Source organism: Alligator sinensis, unplaced genomic scaffold (assembly GCF_000455745.1).
Source record: "Alligator sinensis unplaced genomic scaffold, ASM45574v1 scaffold755_2, whole genome shotgun sequence".
NCBI classification, from domain to species: domain Eukaryota; kingdom Metazoa; phylum Chordata; order Crocodylia; family Alligatoridae; genus Alligator; species Alligator sinensis.
The window spans coordinates 3,212,589-3,234,970 of NW_005841883.1; the positions used below are offsets into that span (position 1 = coordinate 3,212,589).

The 22,382-nt window shown below is 42.0% G+C and overlaps 1 protein-coding gene across 1 annotated transcript in view; it reads right to left on the reverse strand.

Annotated features, from left to right (window-relative positions):
• Positions 1 to 22,382, reverse strand: part of SBF2 (SET binding factor 2) — a 500,212-nt gene that overhangs the window by 58,153 nt on the left and 419,677 nt on the right. Inside the window, 4 exon segments of the mRNA XM_025196666.1 lie at positions 4,018 to 4,214; positions 6,379 to 6,577; positions 19,306 to 19,451; positions 20,374 to 20,549. Coding sequence (XP_025052451.1) covers positions 4,018 to 4,214; positions 6,379 to 6,577; positions 19,306 to 19,451; positions 20,374 to 20,549 — 718 coding nt within the window.

Consider the following 22,382-nt stretch of genomic DNA (forward strand, 5'->3'; position numbering starts at 1 on the left):
AATCAAGCTTTCCAGCCTACACCACTGCCATCTCGGTGTAAGTAAACAATCTTTTAAACTACCGATACGCGTCCGTGCCTAATTCCAGAGCGAAAGCCACCCCTCTCCGCCCCCGCGTGCCCGGGCTGCTGGCCACAGCCCGCGTGCAGCGCGAAAAAGGGCTCGGGGCGCACCCGGCCCGCACACCTTCATCTGTCCCTTCTGCCCCCGGGGACTGCAGCTGAGGTCTGTCAGCCCTGAAAGCCCCCTCTGCCGCTCCCTGGCAGACAGGTAGACCCCAGCTGCTGTGGGGGGGAGGAGAAGGAGGGAAAAATTAACCCCTTCCATGTCCACTTTGCCTTAATGGGGCCACGCCAGCCAGTGTCTTACCATGTCCCCACCCCTGCTCAGGCTAGAGAGCAGGGGGGCAGGGCCAGCCCTGCTGCCCTGGAGCAGACAGCCCAGCCCAGAGAGCATGCTGGGATGCTGGGGGACTCTGATTTAACTTAAACCAGGAAGGAGACTGGGTCGGACATTGCATAACTGATTGAGCCCAAATCAGTTTAAGTCTGATACTACATTCAACCAGGTTTATCTCAAACTGGTTTTGGCCATTTTGAAACTGGTTTATGTGAACTGAACTTATGTTCTGTTAAAGGTTTAAACCAGTTTCTGATCACTTAAACTGGTTTATGTGTAATGCCTGTCCCTAGCCTACTAGTGTGGACAGATGAAACCTGGCAGGAGGAGGTGGCTGCTGCAGCAGAGTACAGCCTGGTTCCCAGCCCTGCTGCTGGCTTGGGTGGGGGGTCTGGCTCCCTGCTGCGGGTGTGCGCACTCCCGGAGGGCAGGGGGACCTGTACTCCCATGATCTGTGAGCGGGGTGGGGGCGGGGCAGGCTGTGGGCATGGGCTCCTACCCTGCTGCCCTTCCCTGGGGCCTCCACAGCCCAGCGGGTATGACCCAGTGCCGCAAAGAAAAGCGGGGCTGTGCAGGAAAGCTGCTTGCTGCTGAGAGCCCTGTGCTGCCCTGGCAACACATACCCTTTGTATGCAGCACCAACTGGGGACACAACCCTGTGCCACCACCTCTGCTGCTGTTGCGTGTGCAGGGGATGTGTTGCTAGGGCAGAGCAGGGCTTGCAGCAGCAAGCAGCTTTCCTGCATGACCCTGCTCTGCCCTGCAGTGCTGGGTCACACCCACTGGACTGCAGAAGCCCCAGGGGAGGGTAGCAGGGCAGGAGCCTGAACCCGCATTGGGCAGCCTCCTCCCGCCCCATGCAGATCTGGGAGGTATGGGTTCCCCCCCAGCCCTCTTGGAGTGCACACAGAGGTGGGGAGCTGGCCCCTCTCCCCCGTTTCCTGGATGAGCTATCCGCAGCCCCCTCTAACTCCCTGCCAGGGCCCTTCAGCCGCACATTGCAGCCCTGGGCTCCAAGCCCCACATACTGCCCAGCTAGGCAGCAGTCCCAGCCTTGCCCAACTCCCCCTCTACCCAAAATTTACCTGCGGGAGCTGCTCTCCGGGCTGCCTGGCAGCCATGTGCATTTACATGCACATGGCACTCCCTGCCTGAGAACCCTCCTCCTGCTCCCTCCCAGCTCTTTACAAGCTGGAACTCAGCCAGCCTACAGAGAGCTCTTTCCAAAACTACAAAATTGTGGGGTTCTCTGGTACAATGAGAAATCTGGGTTTTCCTAAGGCAAAGGGAAATCTGTGGTTTTCTCCATTTTTCTGTGGGAAACAGAGAACCTGGATTCCTGGTAATCAGTGTGGCAGTTACTTGAAGAACAATTCTTTTCCCCTTTGCACTTATTTTGCTTCCTCCTGCGATTCTGCCTCTAATGATACATTTTATTCCATAATTTGTATTGCTTTAACAGACTGGTAGTATAAAAGAAATGAAGACACTATCAAATGTAGACAAGAAAGAACAAGACAAGAGTAGCAAAAATGTTTCTATTTACTGCTTGCAGGAAATTTTTCTCAGTTTTGTGATTTATGGGGGAAAATCTATAGTATGTTTAAAGAAAGTTAATATATGTGTATGAAAATACTAACAAGCTTTGTTCTTGTACTCTTTCACATTCGTTAGATGCAGGAGATACTTAAGCAAATATGTGAGTCCAAAAGAAAGGCAAATCTAAGGGTGCTAAGGATTGAAAGCTATGGAGGGAGGGGATTCAGCCATTTTTTTTGTAAGCAGGGAGGAAGTGTAAGGGTAGATGAGAGTCAGAAAAGGAAGCGTCAATACAGCCTAAAGGGCACCGTTGTATGGCCCTGAGAGGATCTTAGAAGGAAAGGTTTTGAGTTGGGGCTTTGGCTGAGAAAGCCTTGGAGCTATAAGTAAGGAAACTGTTGCTGGGTGCTTGATTTCTCCTTTTATCCAGAAAATGGATTCTTGTAAATAAAAAGAATGAAAAATAACTCCATCATTAGTTTTTCCTCCAAATTTAACTGAATTTTGGCTGGCTGGTTCTAAAAACCCTGTATTTTGGCTACCTGGTCATGTCAAAAAGGGAAATACTATCCTTACTGAGCAGTTTTAGAACAAATTTTGAAATATCTTACCAAGTTTTGTCTTTTAAAAAAAACAAACAATAGCAGATTTGCTCCCGGTCAAGTGTCTACATGAGTGTTACTGTGCCGTTACTAATTGAAAGTAAATGTATTACTTGCATTTGCAGGTAGCAAATTTACTCATGATTAGCGAGGTTTACTGAGTAGTAAGCATGTGCACATGTAGACACACATGCTTACTTTGTAGTAAATTAGGCTACTGCGCTTTGTGTAGACGCATCCACTGCCAATCAAAACACTGCTGTCATCACTTAATGTCAAATCAAAATATATCCAAAGTTTAAGCACTCTTTGCTTTTTTATGATTATGTTTTAAAGGTGACTATGAAGGATGAAAAGCTGATAAAGGAAAATGTGTCAGCTATAAATTGTTTTTTACAACCAATTTAAACTATTCATATACATAAATAAATTCAAGTTTAATTTTTCTATGGTTATTTCAGAGAGATATATTGTTAAGCATTTCTTTATTCACAGGATTAAACAAATATTCAAATTGTGCAGTCTACTCTGATCATGAGTCTTTGAATGACTCATTATTTTTATGAACTTGCACAGATTTGTACGCTGTTCTTGACAATGCCTCTTGAGAAATTTCATAGGGCAAACTATTCAGTAAAGTGAAATACTAACAGGTTTTTTTTAGCCATTAGGTTGACTACGTATATGTCCCAACTGCAGAGGCAGAAAAAAATTAATGACTGAAGAATTTATTTGCTGATTGGATGAATATCTATTTCTCTGTTTTCCTCTCATGCTTTCTGAGCAATGTACTGATTCCATCCATCTTGAGAAGACCCCCTAGTTCTTATGTGATGTCACAAGCTCAATTTAGAGTTGGACTGTTTAAACTGGATACTTAGTTGTTCCTCAGCTAGGTATCCAATTCCACTTTTGTAACTTTTATAACTCCAGATAACCCAAAGAAAAGAGCAATGAAAAAAGAAGGAAGAATTGAAGTTGTGCTATGGGGCTCGCGGGAGGTGAAAATTACGAGTAATGTATCTTTCACAACCCATTTCCCTCTAAAATAAGATTTGTTTCTTCTGATACTCTTAAAAAATGACTCTATTCTGAAAGTGCCTACACTGTTCTAGTGGCGAACATAGAAAACAGAAGTCTTTTAATTCATTTGAAGAGTCCAAGTAGAACTCTGGAGGTCTTTCACATCCATGTTTTATAAAAAGCTTGTTCAAAATTAAAAAAAATTTTTCTCAAAGCCATCATAATATCAAATGGGTACTGTTTTGCTCTAACTGTCTATGGAATCAATTGTTAATGGTAGCAACATTGCATGTAATACAAGGAAAGGCAAGTGAATGTGAGAGAAGACTCTTTAAAGGAAACACATTAGGTTGCTGTAAATTAAAAAAAATATTCATGGAAACACTATATAAAGAAAAAGAACGATTTAACTGAAAAAAAATACATTCAAGAAAGTGTAGCAGCATCAGTTTACCGGTAGTCTGTGTGTTTTGAGATTTGAAGAGGCCAACCACACCCTTTCCATAAAAGCCCCCAGCACGAAGGAGAAGACTACTGGTTTTTGAGCTCTTCCAACAGACGACTGGTAGGCGATTGTGACGATAACAACGAGCTACTCTCTGCAAGCTGCTGTCCTGCACAGACTGAGGTACTACCAGAAGCCCAGGATAGCTGTATGAATCATGGGGGAAAAAATTAAACAGAGAAACTTATTTGCAAAGGAATCTTTCCTTCTGGCTCTATGTTTCTGCAATTGTCTTTACCGGTATCTGTACTTCCATTCAATGTCTCTTAAAAACAATCTTTTTATTTCTAATATAAAACAGTCCTGGCTAATATTTTAATTAGCTGAAAAGTGCTCAGGAATTTTAAAAAAACAACTGTCTTCGGCAATAATTTCAAAGACTGCTTCTTCCTTTTCTCTTTCCTTTATGGTCTTAATTTAATTGTTGACTCTTCACCCTCCTAATTTTCTTTTCATGTGTCATTTGAAAAGAGTCAGCTCTTTGAGAATGACCCAGAAAACAGAAGAGACCACTGGGACAATTAAAATAAAGCAGAACACAAATTATTTTCATATTTGACCATGTTGATAGTATATAGACACTGCCATTTTAAAAGCAAGAATGTTCATATTCTGTAAATTAAAACATCATAATAAAAAATCAACATTTTGGCACTGATGATAACTGATCCATGTCAATATGTTTTTAAATATTTTAGTAAGAAAGTTGTGGAATAGCCCATTACTGACTGCTAGTTATATAGTATTTTAAACCATATAAAACAAAGACAGCTTTCATGGTATCACTGCTTTGAAAGGGAAAATCTGACAAAACCATTGTCTCTGGTTATATAAATGAGTAAGGATTCAAGCAATATGATTTTTTTTTCATTTTTCCTAAAAAGAAAATGTAACTGACGTGTCAATTTTATGCTGACAGAAACTGAAAGTTAAGAATAGTACTTGGGAGATTTCAGAGGTTACTAAAGAATGCTTTTGCTTCTATAAAATACAATATTGGTTTTGCTTGGTAAGGAGGAGCAAAATCAGGATAAATGAAATCTTTTGACATTTAATAAATATATTGCCATAGAGTGGATGCAAAAGCGGTTATGGTCTTTTTCTTAAAAAATTAAAACCACATGGTATTAAATAACCAATCAGATCCTGCAATTTGTGAACAAAACAGACATTGATCACACTTCCAAAACTAGTGACAAAAATGTAAGATATGTTTTTAAGGCATAATTAAAGCAAAGCATGGATTTATTTGCCTCAATTTGCATCACATTCACTAGTGATTGAACAAAAATGCTGCTATTAGATTGTTACTTTGGACAAAAGCAAACAGATTGGATTTAATATTCTTTTGTGCCCTCCCCATGAAAATACTGGCAATTTCATTTTCTGTAATTAAAACAGCTGTTCGCTTGTGTTGGCTTTAGGAGATGCGAGTGCTCCTATGATGTGACTTCTGCACATCTGCTGCTGTGTTAAACAGCATTTTTGTGGAGAGTGGTAGTTAGGGTGACCATACATACTGGTTTAGCTGGGACAGTTCCGGATTTCAGAGGCAGGTCCCGGCCAGCTGTTGAGAATTATAATGGCGTCCTGGAAATGCAGGGGCACAGGGTACAGTCTGGCAGGGAGCTGGAGAGGCACTGCTGCCTGCCTAGCATGCAGCCCCACCTCCACTGACTTGGGAGAGCACTGGGGGAGGGGGGGCGTGGAAGCAGTATCCCATTTCCATATGGTTAGCCTCATGATAGTACATCTCAATGAACTTTCCCAATTAAAAAAGGCTTATGAATTCTCTTCTTAATAATATTCATTCGTTCACGTGTCATATGTAGCTTTTAGCATTCATGATGAACATTTTCTAAAAACTCTGACAACCAATTCATTTGCTTGTTTTTGGTTTGAACTAAATAATTAAATATACATGTTTCTACTGCTTGTTCTCCAGATCATGAACAAGAGTTTTATGTAAGCTCCAGTAATATTAAAGTGAACTGATTGTACATATCTACCATAACCTGATAGGAAAATAAACCCTTAAAGTATATAAATTCAACTTTTTAATATAAAAATTGGAAATTATAGATCTATAAAACACATGTATTAGTAGTTCAATATGCAATGATGCAAAGACAGACAATCACTGCTATGATTATTTTACGTTATCTGTTACAAGCTTTTAGGCCACAAATTTGAAGAGGAGTATAATTTCCACAAAATAAGCTCTCTGAATTGATGAATCACGTTATATGGACTGCACTGTGTAATATAGCATGTGTTTTTGTAAATACAAAAACAAATTGGTGAACTCACCTTCTGCAAAGTGAATACATCCTGTTCAATGCAGTTATTTTTAAATACTCTGTTTTTGAGCGAGAAGAACTACTACTGATGGTTCCAAGCCCCAAACGCTGGTAGTCTCTAAAACAGGCTCTTTCTACTAACTGCTCCATTGTTGATTTATCTGACGCTTTTAAAGTACCACTTGTGTGCAGTTCACTGTCATCTGAAACTTAAGAAGTTAAGATAGTATGCTAGCTTAGAATTCAGACACTCAGTAGTAGTTATATAAAGACTTACTTGCTTCATTCTGAGTAAAATATGAACTTTATCCTATCAGCAATAGCCGATAGTGGGGCAAATAAGGATAAACATCATATTATACAGGTCATAAACTATAGTAAAGTAACTTAAGCTAAAGGTTACTTCTATGCTAGAACTGGTGGAAGGAAGTATACACGAAGCAGAAGCACCTTGAAAAAATTACCAGTAACTTTGCATTCAAATACTATCCGAGACTTAAGCAGTTCTACTTACCTCCAAGCAAAAGTGAGCCAGAATAATTTCAAGCAGGTAGTTAAACATAATCTACAGCACTGGGAAAGTCAACATAGGATCTTTACAATTCATGTACCTCTAACCTCCCTACCCAAGACAGGTGGAATGATGGCCATTCTAGAAGGAAAGGCATCTGTCTGTCTTCCAACCAAGAAAAGTAAGAATTTGCCATGATGGGTCAGACTTGAAGACCATCTGGTCCAGTCTCCTATCTAAGACTCTTCAGAGGAAAGCATAAGACTCCAGCTGTAGACAGATATATGTTGACCTGCTGTCCAACATTAGATTTAATCTCCATCAGTCACAGAGATTGAATTAAGCCCTGACGCACACAATTTAATGTTCCTTCCACAAAGTCTGTCATTACTAACAACAATTGTAGATGTAACAGATATCCATATAAACATCCAATCCTTTAAAAATTTTTTTTCAGGTTCCTGACTTCAATAACTTCAGCAGCAAACTCCACATTGAGTTCTGTGGTTCTCCTTCATATCCTTCCCCCCTCCCCAACATTCTTACCTTCCTCCCTTTATCATCACCAAAATAATTAAACTCTGAACAGAATAATGCACCCTTTGCTGAATGGGACACACATCTAAAGTATGCACTTACTAGAAACATACCTTGAACCTAAATATATCCTGTGTTTGTTAGCAGAATTTGTGACTTGAAGGTTGGCTGGGATGACTGACATATCGTCTACAGAATTTTGGAATTTCCTTTGTATTCACCTAAGCTGAATTGATGAGTATATTTCTTCTAGCTGGGTATTTATTTATGAAAAGTGGTATATTCTCAGAATAAAAGGGGTAGTGCATAAAATGGGTGGACACACTACTGGTAATAAACGATATCTGTATAAATGCCTTAGCTAGAAAGAAATAGATTCCATCCTTTCTTTTTAACTATCTTAATAAGCTGTGTTCATGTGTCTAAGTATTAACCCATGAAATGCCTTTTATACTATGTTTTAACAACAGATAATCTTATTTATTTATTTTTAATGCTTGAGTATCAGGGTGCCTATACACTAGCAGGGACACTGCTCTGGTGTGCTCAGAGCAGACTTGATTACTCTACAACACTCAATTAATCGAGTATGCTGGAGCATGGCGACTACTGCACTTCAGCAGCCTCCCATGTCTTGTGTATCAGCGTCCCCGCGCTTCAAAAATGGCAGTGGTGGTGCATTATCTAAAGCTCATTGAATGATCTTTAGATAAAGTGTCCCCACCACCATTTTGAAGTGTGGGGATGCTGATACACGAGACATTCCAGGCACTTTAATTAGAGCATCTCTCAGAGCCACTCTAATTAAAGCGTCCCTCCAACCCCCCACTTCCAGAGCACGTGTATAATTGCCTTCAGTGTCAAACAACAGCCTTCTTCAGCACAGGATTTCTATCAACTGTAGTTTCCAAAGCTGGAAAAAAAACAGCCATGAAAGGTGAGAAGTCTATTACAAGCTTGAATTGCAATGAAATTCAAGGCAGGCATGCTCTTTATAAAAAAACTTGCCACCTACCCATTATCGCTATTTTACTTAAGCCTTCCAAAATATGTCTGTAGGCAGATTTATTATTCATTCTATTAGTTCCCTGCACCTTTTTTGATTTTATCTTTATAAAACATGCGTGCATATGAGCCGAATTATTTCTATATGAATGCTGAAGCAAAGGTACTGTGGAAAAATGTACATATTTCAATTTTTAAAAAGTTTAACAAATTAAAATGTTATAGGGAGAAATAACTTCCATGATAGAAACCTGAATTCCTTTCATTCAGGCAGCTGTTCTAGTATATGGTGCTTAACAGACTGCTTTGTTGCTCCTAATACACTCCAAGCCAAAATAACCTACACCATATTTAATCTAAAACTCTAAACAGTTTTACATCAGATACCTCCCTTTTCTTTGTTATGTTTATATACTTGTCAGAGAAAGAAAAGTGACAAGTGTTTTCTAGGTAATAAAAGTGTACTAAAAGCAAAAAGCTATACGGGCTTTAGAAATATTTTTTCACATCTTTAAGAACCAACTCAGTATTTTACATTTCTGAATGGAAAGCAATAGTTGCTTATCTACAGTAACTGTCTACAGAAATTATTTTAGATGTGTTGACTAGAGGCATTCCAACTCTGGTGTCCATGCACCTTATGCTTTTGAGTTGGAGGGGACTAGTGGTGACGGTGCTCAGCTCCTGGGCTCTGGAGCTGCATGAAAGCAGAATCCAGGCCTCTCTTTGCCCCTACAGTTGAACTGGCAGGAGAGTAAGGAGATGAGGGGAAGGACTAAGGGCAATAATGTGCATCATTGACAAGCTGGTAAGCTCAGAGCTCACTGCATACATGGTGCTCCAGCAGGAGCTGGTCTGACATGCCAGTAAGCTCAGACAGCCTATGGGCATCCAGGATCATGGTGAAGTGGCACATGTGCAGTGAGCTCTCTTCACTGTATATGTGCCACACTGCCAAAGGGGGTGGGGTTAACCACCATTACAACAATCTTAGATCTTCCCATGTAGAGGTGACTTCTAACCTCTCCTGAAAGGTAATGACCATCTCAAGACAGCCTCGGAGACAAGTCTGTCCTTGTTTATAGGCAGCACCCCAAGCTCAAATGACAGCTCTCCAGCAATAGCTTACCCTAACTCCAATTCTCACTAAACCACTAGGCTTTGCTATAGACCCAGATGCCAGCAGTGCCCCTTCATGAACACAGACCACATCATCCCTACACCAAGGAACACAGATTATAACATCTGTGTTCATGCACCTGCTCTTCTACCAATGTCATACGTGCGATCACCTGCTTACAGAGATCCTCTACTACCTATGTTGGATAGAAGGGTCAATCCCTACATGAAAGATCAAACATATAATGATCTAATATCGATTCCAGACACAAAAACCTGTGACAGAAGACTTTAATCTCCCTGGAAAGTCCACCACTATGTAGCTGTTCTTAAAAGCCAAACTTTAAAAACCAAACTTGAATGCAAAATTGCAGCAGGAGAAATCACCCACAGGCTGGACGGTGTTAAGTATGGTCTTGACAGAGACCCTGAATTCTTATCCCACTGACTGGACTAGCTTTTATAACCCCTGTGTCTGTCAGTGGGTTAACAGTTTTTGTTCTCTTCAACCTGCCTTTGCCTCTCTCAGTAGTACCCCCTCTCCCCATCCTTTCCTCCCCCTTTCCCTATTCTTTGTATTTAAAATACTTTATTCATTTCTGAGAATGAATCCTTTGTATTTAAATTACTTTATTCGTTCTGAAAATACAATATTCATTCATTTCCTGCTCTCTGCAGATCCATTCACAGCATCTGATGAAGTAGTTTGTTGCCAATGAATGTTTTTGCCTCTATGAATGAGTCAGTCTCTAAAGGCATATTCCCACATGCAGGGGCATGTGGTTGCTACAGCAAAAATAGCAGTGGCACAAATCTGTGCTGCTGCGCATTCCCCTGCAGGTAGGGTTGGTGTGGGACAAATTGTCCAGGGTGGGGTAGGAGAGGTTGGGGTCAGCAACCATGCTGGCCACCGCAGCCTTACCTGTGGTTCTGAGAGCCTCCTGGGGCAGCAGTGATGGTGATCCAGCTGCTCAGAGCCTGGCTGACAGCCAAAGCATGGTTCTGGCCAGCCAGGCTCTGGTTTTTGGCAGGACACTCTGCTGCTGCGTGCGCCACACTGTTTTTTCAGTGGTGATTCTTTTTTGACACCAGGATCTCCCGGTGTCAACCCTAGTCCCTGCTGTGTCGCTAATTAGCACGGCAAATGCTGGCACGTGTCACATGCAGTTTGCAGTGCCTCAAACTGCTTTGAGCTGCCGCAAACCACATGTGCATCCTAAGGTGCCACACTGCTCTGCCTTTGGCTAGGGCTCTGAAGCAGACAGGAGTTCAGATTAGGGAATATATGAGAGCACCACATCTTGAAGAAAGAAAGTTTACCTATCCTGCCACAAGTGTAGTTCTTTGAGATATTGTGATAAGTGTGCAAATACCCTTTCACGTGTCAAGCTCTGAATATCAATATGCATCTGTGCCAAGCATACGCCCATTTTTCTTTGTGTTTCTATATGACAGCATAAAGGCTAGAATAGCTACAATCTTCTCTCAGAATTAAGAGCTCATTGTAGCTCAGGACTCCAAGAGAGCAGATGGAGGGAAGGTCACACCTTCCACTTGAACTAAAGCATTTCAGAAAAAAAGTTACTATAGACAGAAAACCGATGGGTGGTAGTTTAGAGACTAACTGGTTCAGAGAGGCATACGTTTTTGTAGGCCACAGCATTTGATGAAGTAGGCTGTCACCTTTGAAAGCTTATGTCTCTCTGAACCAGTTAGTCTTTAAGCTGCCACCCTGCCCTGTTTTCTGCCTGACAACCTTTAATTTATGGAATGAGATATATTGGGCATTCTGCCATGAGTACCTGAAACTCACCCACTCTTCTGGCTGAAATGATAACTACCAGAAAGAGAGTTCTGAATAAGATGGCGCACTCATAATAGGACACTGAAGTCCCTGCAGGTTCTTTAACCAGAGGATAGAACCTTCATTAGTCCTGTAAGATATTTCAACACCCTTGAATGAGTGATTGTCTTTGTGGATGACATGAAAATATTGCTGCCAGATGGAATTCGACTGAGCTAAATGAAAGTTTAAAATGTTTCAAATGCAGCCAATACTAAAGAAACTTTAGTACTACAGCATGAAACGTGTAGGATGTGTTGGACTGCTTGTATCAAGAATCTTTTCCATTTGGCAGACAACATCTTCCTGCTCTGAGCCAGGATTTCCTCTATGTGCGAGGAACAGTTACTTTTCAATGGTGTTCATCTGGCTAACATCCACAGATGTCAGCTGCAGCGACTTCATGTTTGGATGGAATACCTGACCCTGACCTTGCCACAGCAGGTCTGGGCAGTGCGGGAGCCTGATGGGTAGTTGTGTTACAAGCCTGCCAGCCAGAATTGCCTGGTTTTGTCTGACCTAGCAAACACCCTGGACATTAGTGGAATTGGCAGGAAGGTGCATAGGAGGCCTTGATTCTACTGTAGAAGGCAGGCATTCAACATCAGTCCCATTTTGCACTGTCCTTGGGCTCAAACAAGTCTATTACACTTCTAACTCTTGGAATACTAATTTGGTGATGGATTTCAGTGGTGACCTGTTGTAGGTCGTAAGAGACTGCCTCCTTAGGTTGTCTGCCAAGTTGAGACCGATTCCAGGGAGGTATACAGCCTTGCAAATGATATCAATTCCAGTCTCATTATTTTTCTGCAGAGAGTGTAAGAATGAGTGCTACTAGGCTTGCTTATGTACGGCTCTTGTATTGTCTGTCAATAACTTTATGGTTGGGTCTTGTAGGACAGGGAGGAGTGCTACACACGTGGTTCTGATAGCTGCGAGCTCCAAGACATTTATGTGTAATTCCATGTCCTGCAGGGCCATTACCAGGTACCATTTCTTGTACCTGGTAATGGTCCTACTAGGCTCAAGATGTCATTCCAGGCAGTTTATTTTTAATGATCTGGATGGTGGAAAGCTTGTGAACAGCCTGAGACACTGTCAGAATTCAGATACAAGTTAAGTGCTGTGAGGACATGAAGGTGGTATTAGGACTTTCTTGTTCTGTAGGTAAAAAATAAAATAAAAGAAGTGACCAAAGCTAGACTTGGAGAAGCCTCATGAAGTCTGGCAAGCAGCGTCACCTATGTTGACGTGGCGTAATAATATGAAGCAAGTCTGTGTTGTTATAATTGTTACCAGGCTGCCTCGTGTATTGTGACTATCACAATCCTGGACTGAGTGCCAGTATCAGACTAATCTATTATAGCCTGTGATGGAGTTTTGTTACCATTACTTCTTGTTTATAGGTTATCTCAGCCTGTCTCTACAGTCCCACAGAAGCCTAGAGCTTAGGTCAGAAGAAATGACCCACTTTTGAATAAAAACTGTAAACTGCTAATAGATCCTGGTAGTTAACAAGGCAGAGCTGGAGGAAGTCCAATAAGTAAACCTTTTCTGTGCAAGAAATTTAATTTCTTGGGTCCTTTCCTTTTGGAGTCCTGGTAGAGCTGGTCACTTCAAGGACCACATACTACAAGCAATCTTGGTGTCAGACATGCATACAATATTCAAAGCTCTTGAGCGGGATCCAGTAGCATTTGAATTCTCTCTGAAGTAGGAAGAAGCAAAACTGGAGAGTTCTACAATCTCTCTGTGGGGTCAAATATAACCTCACTGTTTGTAAGGAAAACCTTGTTTTTCAATGAGATATCAAATACACTGTGAGTGTTCTCTCAGATTACTGCTGTCATGATGCCCAAGGCTTTAGCTATCCTTTGAAGCAATTTTGGAAGGCACTAAGCTCACAGACTGCCACCGCTGGGGTCAAAGTGGCAACCTCATTCAGAGTAGAGGATTTCTTAGATGGGGAGAGCAACTGGAGTCTTTACAAAATCATCATAGATGCATAGATACTAGGGTCGGAAGGGACCTCAACAGATCGAGTCCGACCCCCTGCCTAAGCAGAAAAGAGGGCTGGGGTCAGATGACCCCAGCCAGATGCCTATTCAGCCTTCTCTTAAAGATCCCCAAGGTAGGGGAGAGCACCACCTCCCTTGGAAGCCCATTCCAAATTTTGGCCACCTTTACCGTGAAGAAGTTTCTCCTGATATCTAGCTTAAATCTGCTCTCTGTCAGTTTGTGACATTGTTCCTTGTTACCCAAAGAGGCGCTCTGGTGAACAGAGCATCTCCAATCCCTTGTTGCGTCCCCCTAATTAATTTGTACGTGGCTACAAGATCACCTCTCAGCCTTCTCTTGTGGAGAGGTCCCTCAGTCTCTTCTCATAAGGCTTGTCCTGTAAGCCCCTAACCATATGAATGGCCTTCCTCCAGACCCTCTCGAGGTTATCCACATCCTTCTTAAAGTACAGCATCCAAAACTGGACACAGTACTCCAACTGTGGTCTGACCAATGCCACATAGAGGGGAAGTATCACCTCCTTGGTTCTATTTGTCATGCATCTGCTGATGCATGATAAAGTGCGGTTAGCTTTGCTGATGATTTTGTCACACTGATGACTCATGTTCATCTTGGAGTCCACTATGACTCTGAGATCCCTTTCCATTTCTGTCTGCTGAGAGGGTCACTTCCCAGCCAGTAGGTGTGCTGGATATCTTTGCACCTGAGGGGCAGCACTCTGCATTTGTCCTTGTTGTAGTGCATCCTATCGTGTACTGCCTACTTTTCCAATCTGTCCAAGTCTGCCTGCAATCATTCCCTACCCTTTGGAGTGTGCACTTCACCCCACAATTTAGTATCATCCACAAACTTGGACACAGTACATTTCACACCCACATCCAAGTCACTGATGAAGATATTGAAGAGTATAGGTCCAAGGACCGAACCCTGCAGGACTCCACTACCCACATCCTTCCAGGTCGATACCGACCCATCTACTACCACTCTCTGGGTGTGACCACTAAGCCAATTTGCCACCCACCGGACCGTGTAAACATCTATGTCACAGCCTCTCAACTCATCTTCACTCTGTGCAGATTTAAGCTAGATATCAGGAGAAACTTCTTCACGGTAAAGGTGGCCAAAATTTGGAATGGGCTTCCAAGGGAGGTGGTGCTCTCCCCTACCTTGGGGATCTTTAAGAGAAGGCTGAATAGGCATCTGGCTGGGGTCATCTGACCCCAGCCCTCTTTTCTGCTTAGGCAGATTTATTATACCTTCTTGTGTAGATGCTGTGTAACTAACCACCACTTCACTGCACTACAGAGATCCACAGTAGAAAGTACTCAACTTACATGTTCAGTAAACAGGAATCTGTGGCCTCAGTTGGAGATTACACAGAATTATTTCATGTAGCAGTAGCCAGATTCCTTAAATTCCCTTTTTGCTTCCAACACCTATGCAATCCAGCCACTACCCATATGATTACTACTGGGTTTAACGTCTCCATGAGTCCTAAAGCATCACAGCACGCGTCAAGAAATAGATACAATAATGCATCAATATTCAGGCCCTCTGTCACTAGAGTTGCACTTCCTGACCAAGGCTGCCTTAATGTTATTTCAGGATGCTGTGTGCCCTAGCCTGCTTCTTCCTTGCTCCAAGTCCATTGAGTCCCAGACAACTTAAAGTTGCACTTACCTAAGTGCATTTATCTTGGTGCAACCACGAGGAATACCTCATGGCAAAAGATGCTCCTATGCTGTTTCATATATCGAATAAGGCCTGGAGAAAAATGTGAGACATCAGAAGATCTTTAGAGTAGGGACCTCAAATCTTTCTTGTGGGTTAAGGTGTGCCTTATGACCCTTTACCATTCTCTTAGGGTGTAAACAGACATTGATAAAAAATTATGGTGTCACAAAGGCTGAGCAAACAGACACCCAGGACCCCTGATGTGCCATGAATGCCAAAGATGTGTGGCTGTGACATAGATGGTATGATTTTGTGCTGCTATTTTGCATCTGACTTCTGTTTGCATTAAGGTGGGAGACTATGGGCCCTGCTTATTCTCAGAGCAGCATAATTGGGCCCCTGAAGCCCAGGAAGCACCTGCCTGGGTTCCCCTAAGTACACGCTGACACTCTGGTATGGTCCCACCAATCAGCTGTTTGACAGTCTCAGTCCTGGAACTGCACCAGAGTGAGTTTGACACTCTGGAGTGGGTTTCCCTGCTAGCAAAGGAGTGCCTGGGGAATTGTGAGACTACCTTTGTGTTGGTTTCCAGGCTTTTTGTTGCATTGAAGTTTCCTGTGGAATTGAAGGGCTAGGGGAATCCCTGGGTGCTCCTCTGCTAGTGGGAGCTGCAATGACATGGCCCTGTGGGACAACAGGTGACATCTGTTTTGCTCAAGGAAGTGGATCAGCTGTGCTGGGACACATCCTGAAAACAGTACATTTGTCAGGAATGTGCCAATGTCTGAGACACAGAAGGTATGCCCACTGTTAAGTGAGATGACTGTCACAAAATGGGTATTTTTAAAACCAAGAAACTTGAGTTTAACAAAAGCCTGGAAACCAATATAGAGCAAGTCTCACAATTAAGAAAAAATGTTTTGGTTTGTTTTGTTGGTGGAGGAGGAAAGCTATCAAATATTCAATGAACATTACATTAACAATTTCTACCTAATATCTCCAAGCAAGAGAGAATTTAGTTGCTTTGCCCTTAGGTGCTGCTAAGGTTCTAACTTACAATCACAGATTGTAAGAGGGAACTGAGGGAGGCTGGGCCTGTTTTGGTTGTGGGTGGGTGGCACAAGGAGATTTAGACCTTGTCTGTCCCAGAGCAGCAACATGTGCTAGAGAGCAAAGAACTGAGAACGCCATGCCTGTTGAGTTTGCTGACATGCTTTAGGACTGGAAGCTTGCCAGTGAGTCTGCAGAAAAAAAAGGTTCAGGCCCCTTGCCATTTCTGCTTTCAGCAGGCTCCTGTGGCTGGCAGGACATCTGGGGCCACCTGGCAACAGGCTGGCTTGCCTCTGGGGCAGCATAGGGAGGCAGGCATGAGGGCTGCTGGGATTGCTAGTGGCTGGAGAAGGCGATGGGGATGGGGCACGGGGCACTGGAAGCCCAGGTGGGCTCAAGGAACCATTCAATTGGGTGCATCTGAGCTGGGGCAGCACCTAGCCAGCTAGCAGCCTGGACTTCCAGAGCCTTGTGCACCATCTCTGCTGCCTTTTCCGGTTGCCAGCACACCCAACCACCCTCCTGGTGCCTCCCTGTGCTGCCCCAGGGGCAAGCCAGCTTGTTCCTGGGTGGCCCCAGGCATCATGCCAGCTGCAGGAGCTTGCTGAAGGCAGAAGTGGAGAGGAGCCCAATCCTTGTTTTTTGGCAGAGCCTGCCCACCTCTTATGTGGCCAGGGGGCGAGTTGAAAGTGGTCTGAGTGGCCCCAGATCTGTGGGGGGCTCCCGGTCCTTCACCTGGGTGGGCTGCTAGCAGGCCAGGTACTGCCCCAGCTTGGGGTCGGGGAAGATTTGGATTGGGCTGGGTGCTCCTTCCAAGCTGGGATAGTACCCGGCCCACTAGCAGCCCACCCGGGCAGCCCTGCTGCCGTAAACAGAAGGACCGGGTCCCCCTGCAGCTCAGGGTATGCTTGACCCACTGGCAGCTCACCCCACTGGCCGCAGGCAGGCTTGGGCTCTGACAAAAAAAAGGGATCGGGCCCCTTTCTGTAATGTGACAGAAAAATTGAAACAGTGGGTTTCAATTAAAAACCCACTGTTTCGATTTAGGGGGCACAGAATAAATCCCTGAGGACTAAAACCCCACCATGTGTACAAGTGCCCTAACAGGCCAAAAGAATGTGAGCTCAAGTTCATACAAACTAGAATTGGGACACATGCAGGTCAGTACTCAGAAGAATTGGTTGTTCATAAGAGGACTGTTATTTCTGATTGATGTAAAAGTAATCCAAGATTGTTCATCTTTTCTTCTGCCTTTTTCCTCCTATCTCAGAGAAGCGAAAAGCTTCAAGTGTTTTTAGCCTTTTCCTAGAAGGTTTTGATATCTTTTGAAACCATGAAGACACTGCAATAACTGACCTATCCTTAAGTTTTTGTTGGAGTAAACTTTATATTAACTCAATATTAGGAGCCATACACACTGATCAGTCAGTTGGATTATTATAAAAGTGAAAAAAGAAATGTTTAAAAAATAAAATGAATGAAAATTAAAAATGAAAGACCTTTCTCTTTCTTTTACCTGTAATCTTTCCTATAGAATCCTCGACACTGATATGTCATTTATATTGGACATATTTAGCTTGTTTGAGATCTTGGAGGTATTGTTAATATTTGATATACTTCAAATATATATAATTTGACTGACTTCATTATCCTAACTAAAAAATGAAGGAATGGTATAATAAAACAATACCTATTTAGGTACAGGAGAATATGGTTCCCTCTAGTGGCATATTTAATACTAGCCTTGATCCAGATTAGTAGATACAGGATTTGATGACAGTAGCGCATTTTAGGAACAAAAGTATTTGGAGGGAAAACCTCACTTTTGACCTTCTGCCCCAAAATACTTTCCACTGAACTTAGCAAGTGTGATAACGTATGCTCATTCAAAAACAAACTTAATTTTGCACCCACATAACTCTTGGAAATATCCTACACTATTTGCTACTTCTTTAAACCTGCCAAACTACCTCTTTCTAGAATGAGACTTAGCTGTTCTAAGAGTAGAGTCCATCAGAAACTATTTAACAATAAATGTGTGGTGTTTGTCTTGGTGTTGTACGGCAACAGTATTCTTATCTACCCCAGCGTTTTGTAGGGTGGTGATTCTCAACATTTTTTAGACTCAAGGCACTTCATGGAAAATGCCAGCTTTTAGCTTTCACTTGCTGACCATGGAAAAAATAACAGAGCAATTCTTTTGCTGCCAAGAACTCAGGAAGACCACAACAGGTAAGAATGTTTTTGGGACTATGGATTCCTATTTGAAATCTCTGGCCACGTCCACATGAGTATGGACGTTTGTTTCCCCAGGGACAAGCAGCAGTGGCACACTTTTTGCTGCTGATACTTGTCCCTGGGGGACGCCTGTGCCACATGCCCTCTGGCATGCGGCGGTTACCCTGGGTGGGGTAGGGGAGGCTAGGGCCAGCACTAGCCTAGCCCCAGCCGCTTCACCTGGGGTCTCCTGGGGCTGCAGTAGCAGCGATCCTGCCGCTCGGGGCCTGGCTGGTAGCTGGAGCACGGCTCTGGCCAGACAGGCTCTCATTTTGGGTGGCATGTGCTGCCCCTGTGTGCGCTGCCCTGCTTTTTTTTTTTTCTCATGGGTTTTTTTGACTCCAGGATTTCCTGAGGTCAAACCCCCACCCACACTGCTACCTCACAGTGTGGAGAACAGTTGAATGTGTGGTATGTGGCAGAGCAGACATGTCTGCATGGCGACACTCATCTGGATGTGGCCTCTGGGTTTATCTTGTGAATCATGTGTGGGTGTTTGCACACCTATTAGTGCTAATGTTGCATGGCACCCTGCACCGTGTTCAAAAGGATCTCACAGTATCCTTGATGAGAATTACTGATGTACAGGATAGTACTAAAGTTGTACAGAAAAGTTTGATGATAAGAAAACAAGGATTTGACATTTTCCTTTACAAGTATACAAAGTTACAAGTTTTTACTTCCCCTTGTCTCCTACTAGCCTAGTGAGGTGATAAAAGTTGAAAGTCAACACCAAGAGATGAATTATTGATTCCAGACATTTAAAAAGCTTTCTATCTTTTATCAGTAGACCCTTTCCCCAAATTTTCATGACTTTGAAAATCCCCCGACAGGCCAATGTACTGGAATGGATGCTGAAGAAAATAAACTCACGGTACAATATGAATATATATTCTTTTTACCTGAGATATCATCCTCTTCATTCAAGCCTGAACGAGTCCCTCTTTCCTCCACTATTGTGCCTGTCTTCTTCTTTAATAAATACTGCCGACCAATAGTCATCTTCCCTGCACGTTTGGCTCCTTTCACAATTGTTTTTGAGATGGTACTATAATTCAGAAATGAATAAAAATATTTTTTTAACCAGCTTTGTTTTTTAGGCATATTTTGTATTTGTGTCATTATACCTAACTACACTTTTATCATGGGTCTGCTCGCTCACAAACTGTTTGTCATAATTTTCCATTTAATTCCAAGAAAAGCAAGAAAAGTAAGGATTTCAAAAAATAAGCTCCTGAGGTAATTTTTAATGGAGGTTTGGAAGAATATGCCAATATTTTTCCAGTATGTCAATGTGCCCAACTGCAGCATCTTCTCTTTTCAGGTGCTGTTGGCTATGTGACAAATAAGTCTACTTGGCTGACATTAAAAAAAAAGGCAGGCCTAAACATTTTAAGATTCCAGAACTATTTTGGTATTTATTCTAATAGGCTAACAAGGCAGAAATTAATAGAGGAATACAAGCTGCCACCCTGGACTAGACTAATTATCAATCTAGTCTAGTAACCTGCTTGAAATTACCTTAATTTTCTTCAAAGGAAAGTCAAAATCCCCCAAATCTACATAAAGAGCAGCAGGACAACTGTACAACTGCACTGAGGGGAAATTTCTTCCTATCTATATTCTCATGGCTGATTTATTTCCTAACCAGGGCTGTACAACTGATGGCTCATGGGCTACATCCACCCACAAAAGGTAAATGCATGGCCCACAGGTTCCCACCTGGCTGCATTAGAATGGAAATTAAAAAAAATGATATATATGTTCATACATATTGCACACTACATAGATTTCACTTGGCACACATAAACAACGAACATCATAGAATCTAATCAACTGAGCTTTGTTGAAGACTACTTTAGTTTGGAATTTTGCAAGGCTCTCAAAGCTTACACATAATACTTTGGAATAATAATACATACGAATATCAACAAAAATCTCATCGAAAAAAACCAGAGAATACAACTTACCGAAATGAAGTGTTTTTTTCTTTTTGCTTTGGTAAGATTAGCTGTGGTGCTGTCTGTCCAGCTGCAAAAGCAAAAGTACTGAAGATGGACTGAGGGTAACGGAACTTCATTAGCTGCTTCTTAAATATTTCTACCACTTCAGGACTCACTTCTTCATCAAATGCTACTTTAATTAACTGTACAAAAAAGAAAAGAACATGTTATAGACTAGAAAGAATTAAATATGGGGACTTCTGGGTGAAAAGGCTTTAAAAAGAACCCATTTAGGAATACTAAAATTCCTGAAAAATGTATTTATAAAACATGTTTATGTAGAACCATACTATTAGAAAATACAGGTACCTGTATATGTTACTTATTAGGGGAACACAGTATATATCCTGTTCATTTTTGCTTTATTTTTTGAATTTCCATTCTAATGCGAAAGCATTTCCATTATGCAGTATCTGGAATTCTCATAATACTAACACAAAACATTTTGGAGAAATCTAAGTGGCAGTTTTGGCACTCATGATGTTGTGCTAGTTAAACCACCAGTCATACTTTCGCACTACATGAGATAGTTTTGGCTGGAAGTGTGTTAGTGGCCCAAATCTTTGAGGACATATGTCATAAGTTGGCAAAAAAGGCTGGTAAGCTACTTTAAAGACTTTTTCACTACCACTACATGCACAATTCCAACATTAATAAATTACTACAGGCACCCTTGTCTATCTCTTTCATTCCAATTTGTGCAACTTGCAAAGCCTAGAAAACTGTGCTAAGAGCAAAGCATAAGAGCCAAATCTGACCCCTGGAAAATGAACTGCCTCAGATTAGCTAACACTGATGTATTTTATGAGTGTAAGAATGGCATTATAAAGTCCAGAAGGTCTTCTTTCCCATAATCCTCAGTCAGCAGATGACAGCTAGCCCTTAGGTCCTGGGGATGAAGGGAAAAAAAAGACAGAGCAAGGGAGATGGACAAAGGGACAAAATAAACCCCCATGGTGAGAGGAAATAAAATATAAACATTTGAGGTTTTTATTTTGATTTTGTAAGGGTCCAGATGAAATTATTTCTTAAATGCATTTGCTTGCTCATCACAAAGCAGATCTCATCCTTTGTTTTCAATTCACTTGCATTAGTGATTTCTTTCCAAATGGCTAATATTCCTGTTGATCTAGAACCTCCTTTATATAACCTCCTTTTGAATCTTTTAAAGATTATCTTAATATGATGTTTTAAATACATTAAAATAATGTAGCTGAAACTAAAATCCTTTAGACGGCCATACTTAAGATGCACAGAGAGAAGATTATTTCACGTGGTATCGAACTCTGGCTTTTATAAAAGGAATAGAGAGTAAGCTGTTTGATGGCTGTTTTTGTTTAAATAACCTAAGGCAAAACTATTTTAAACAAAAGCAGACATTATATTTGATCAGAGTTCAGCAACAGAAACACTGAGTTGTGGCTGCATTTCCCATTCTTATGCAGCACATTAAATAGGGTAATACTAATTCTACTCATTGACATTTTTTCTTGAAGATTTCTATCTTGCATTCTCTTCCCCCTCACTTGGCGCCTCATCAGAGTTTAGACTGCTTTTTCTATTAAATTTACAGGATGGAGTTATGAGACAAAAATCCCATGAGGATTTCCACTCCCACCACTTGTCCTCTGCAGAGAAAGTTTTGGGAACTGTCCTTAAACCTGGCAAATCATCAGAGGCCTGTGCAGATCTTGGGGATCCATCAAGCCTCAGAGCCACCCATGCTGAGGCCACATGCTTCTCCCTTAGGTCTAATTACTAGGGGTCCGCCTAATGATCCTTGGAAGTGGAAGTTTCATTTTAGCTGTACTACCAATGTAGTACAGCTCTTCCCATGAATGCTCCCAGAAATCCTGGTGAATGGCAGGAACCTCTACAGAAAATATAATGTACATGTACTATGACCTTTTCCAAATACAGGATTTACTAAAATATAAGACAACCTGCAATAATTAGATTATATATATATATATATA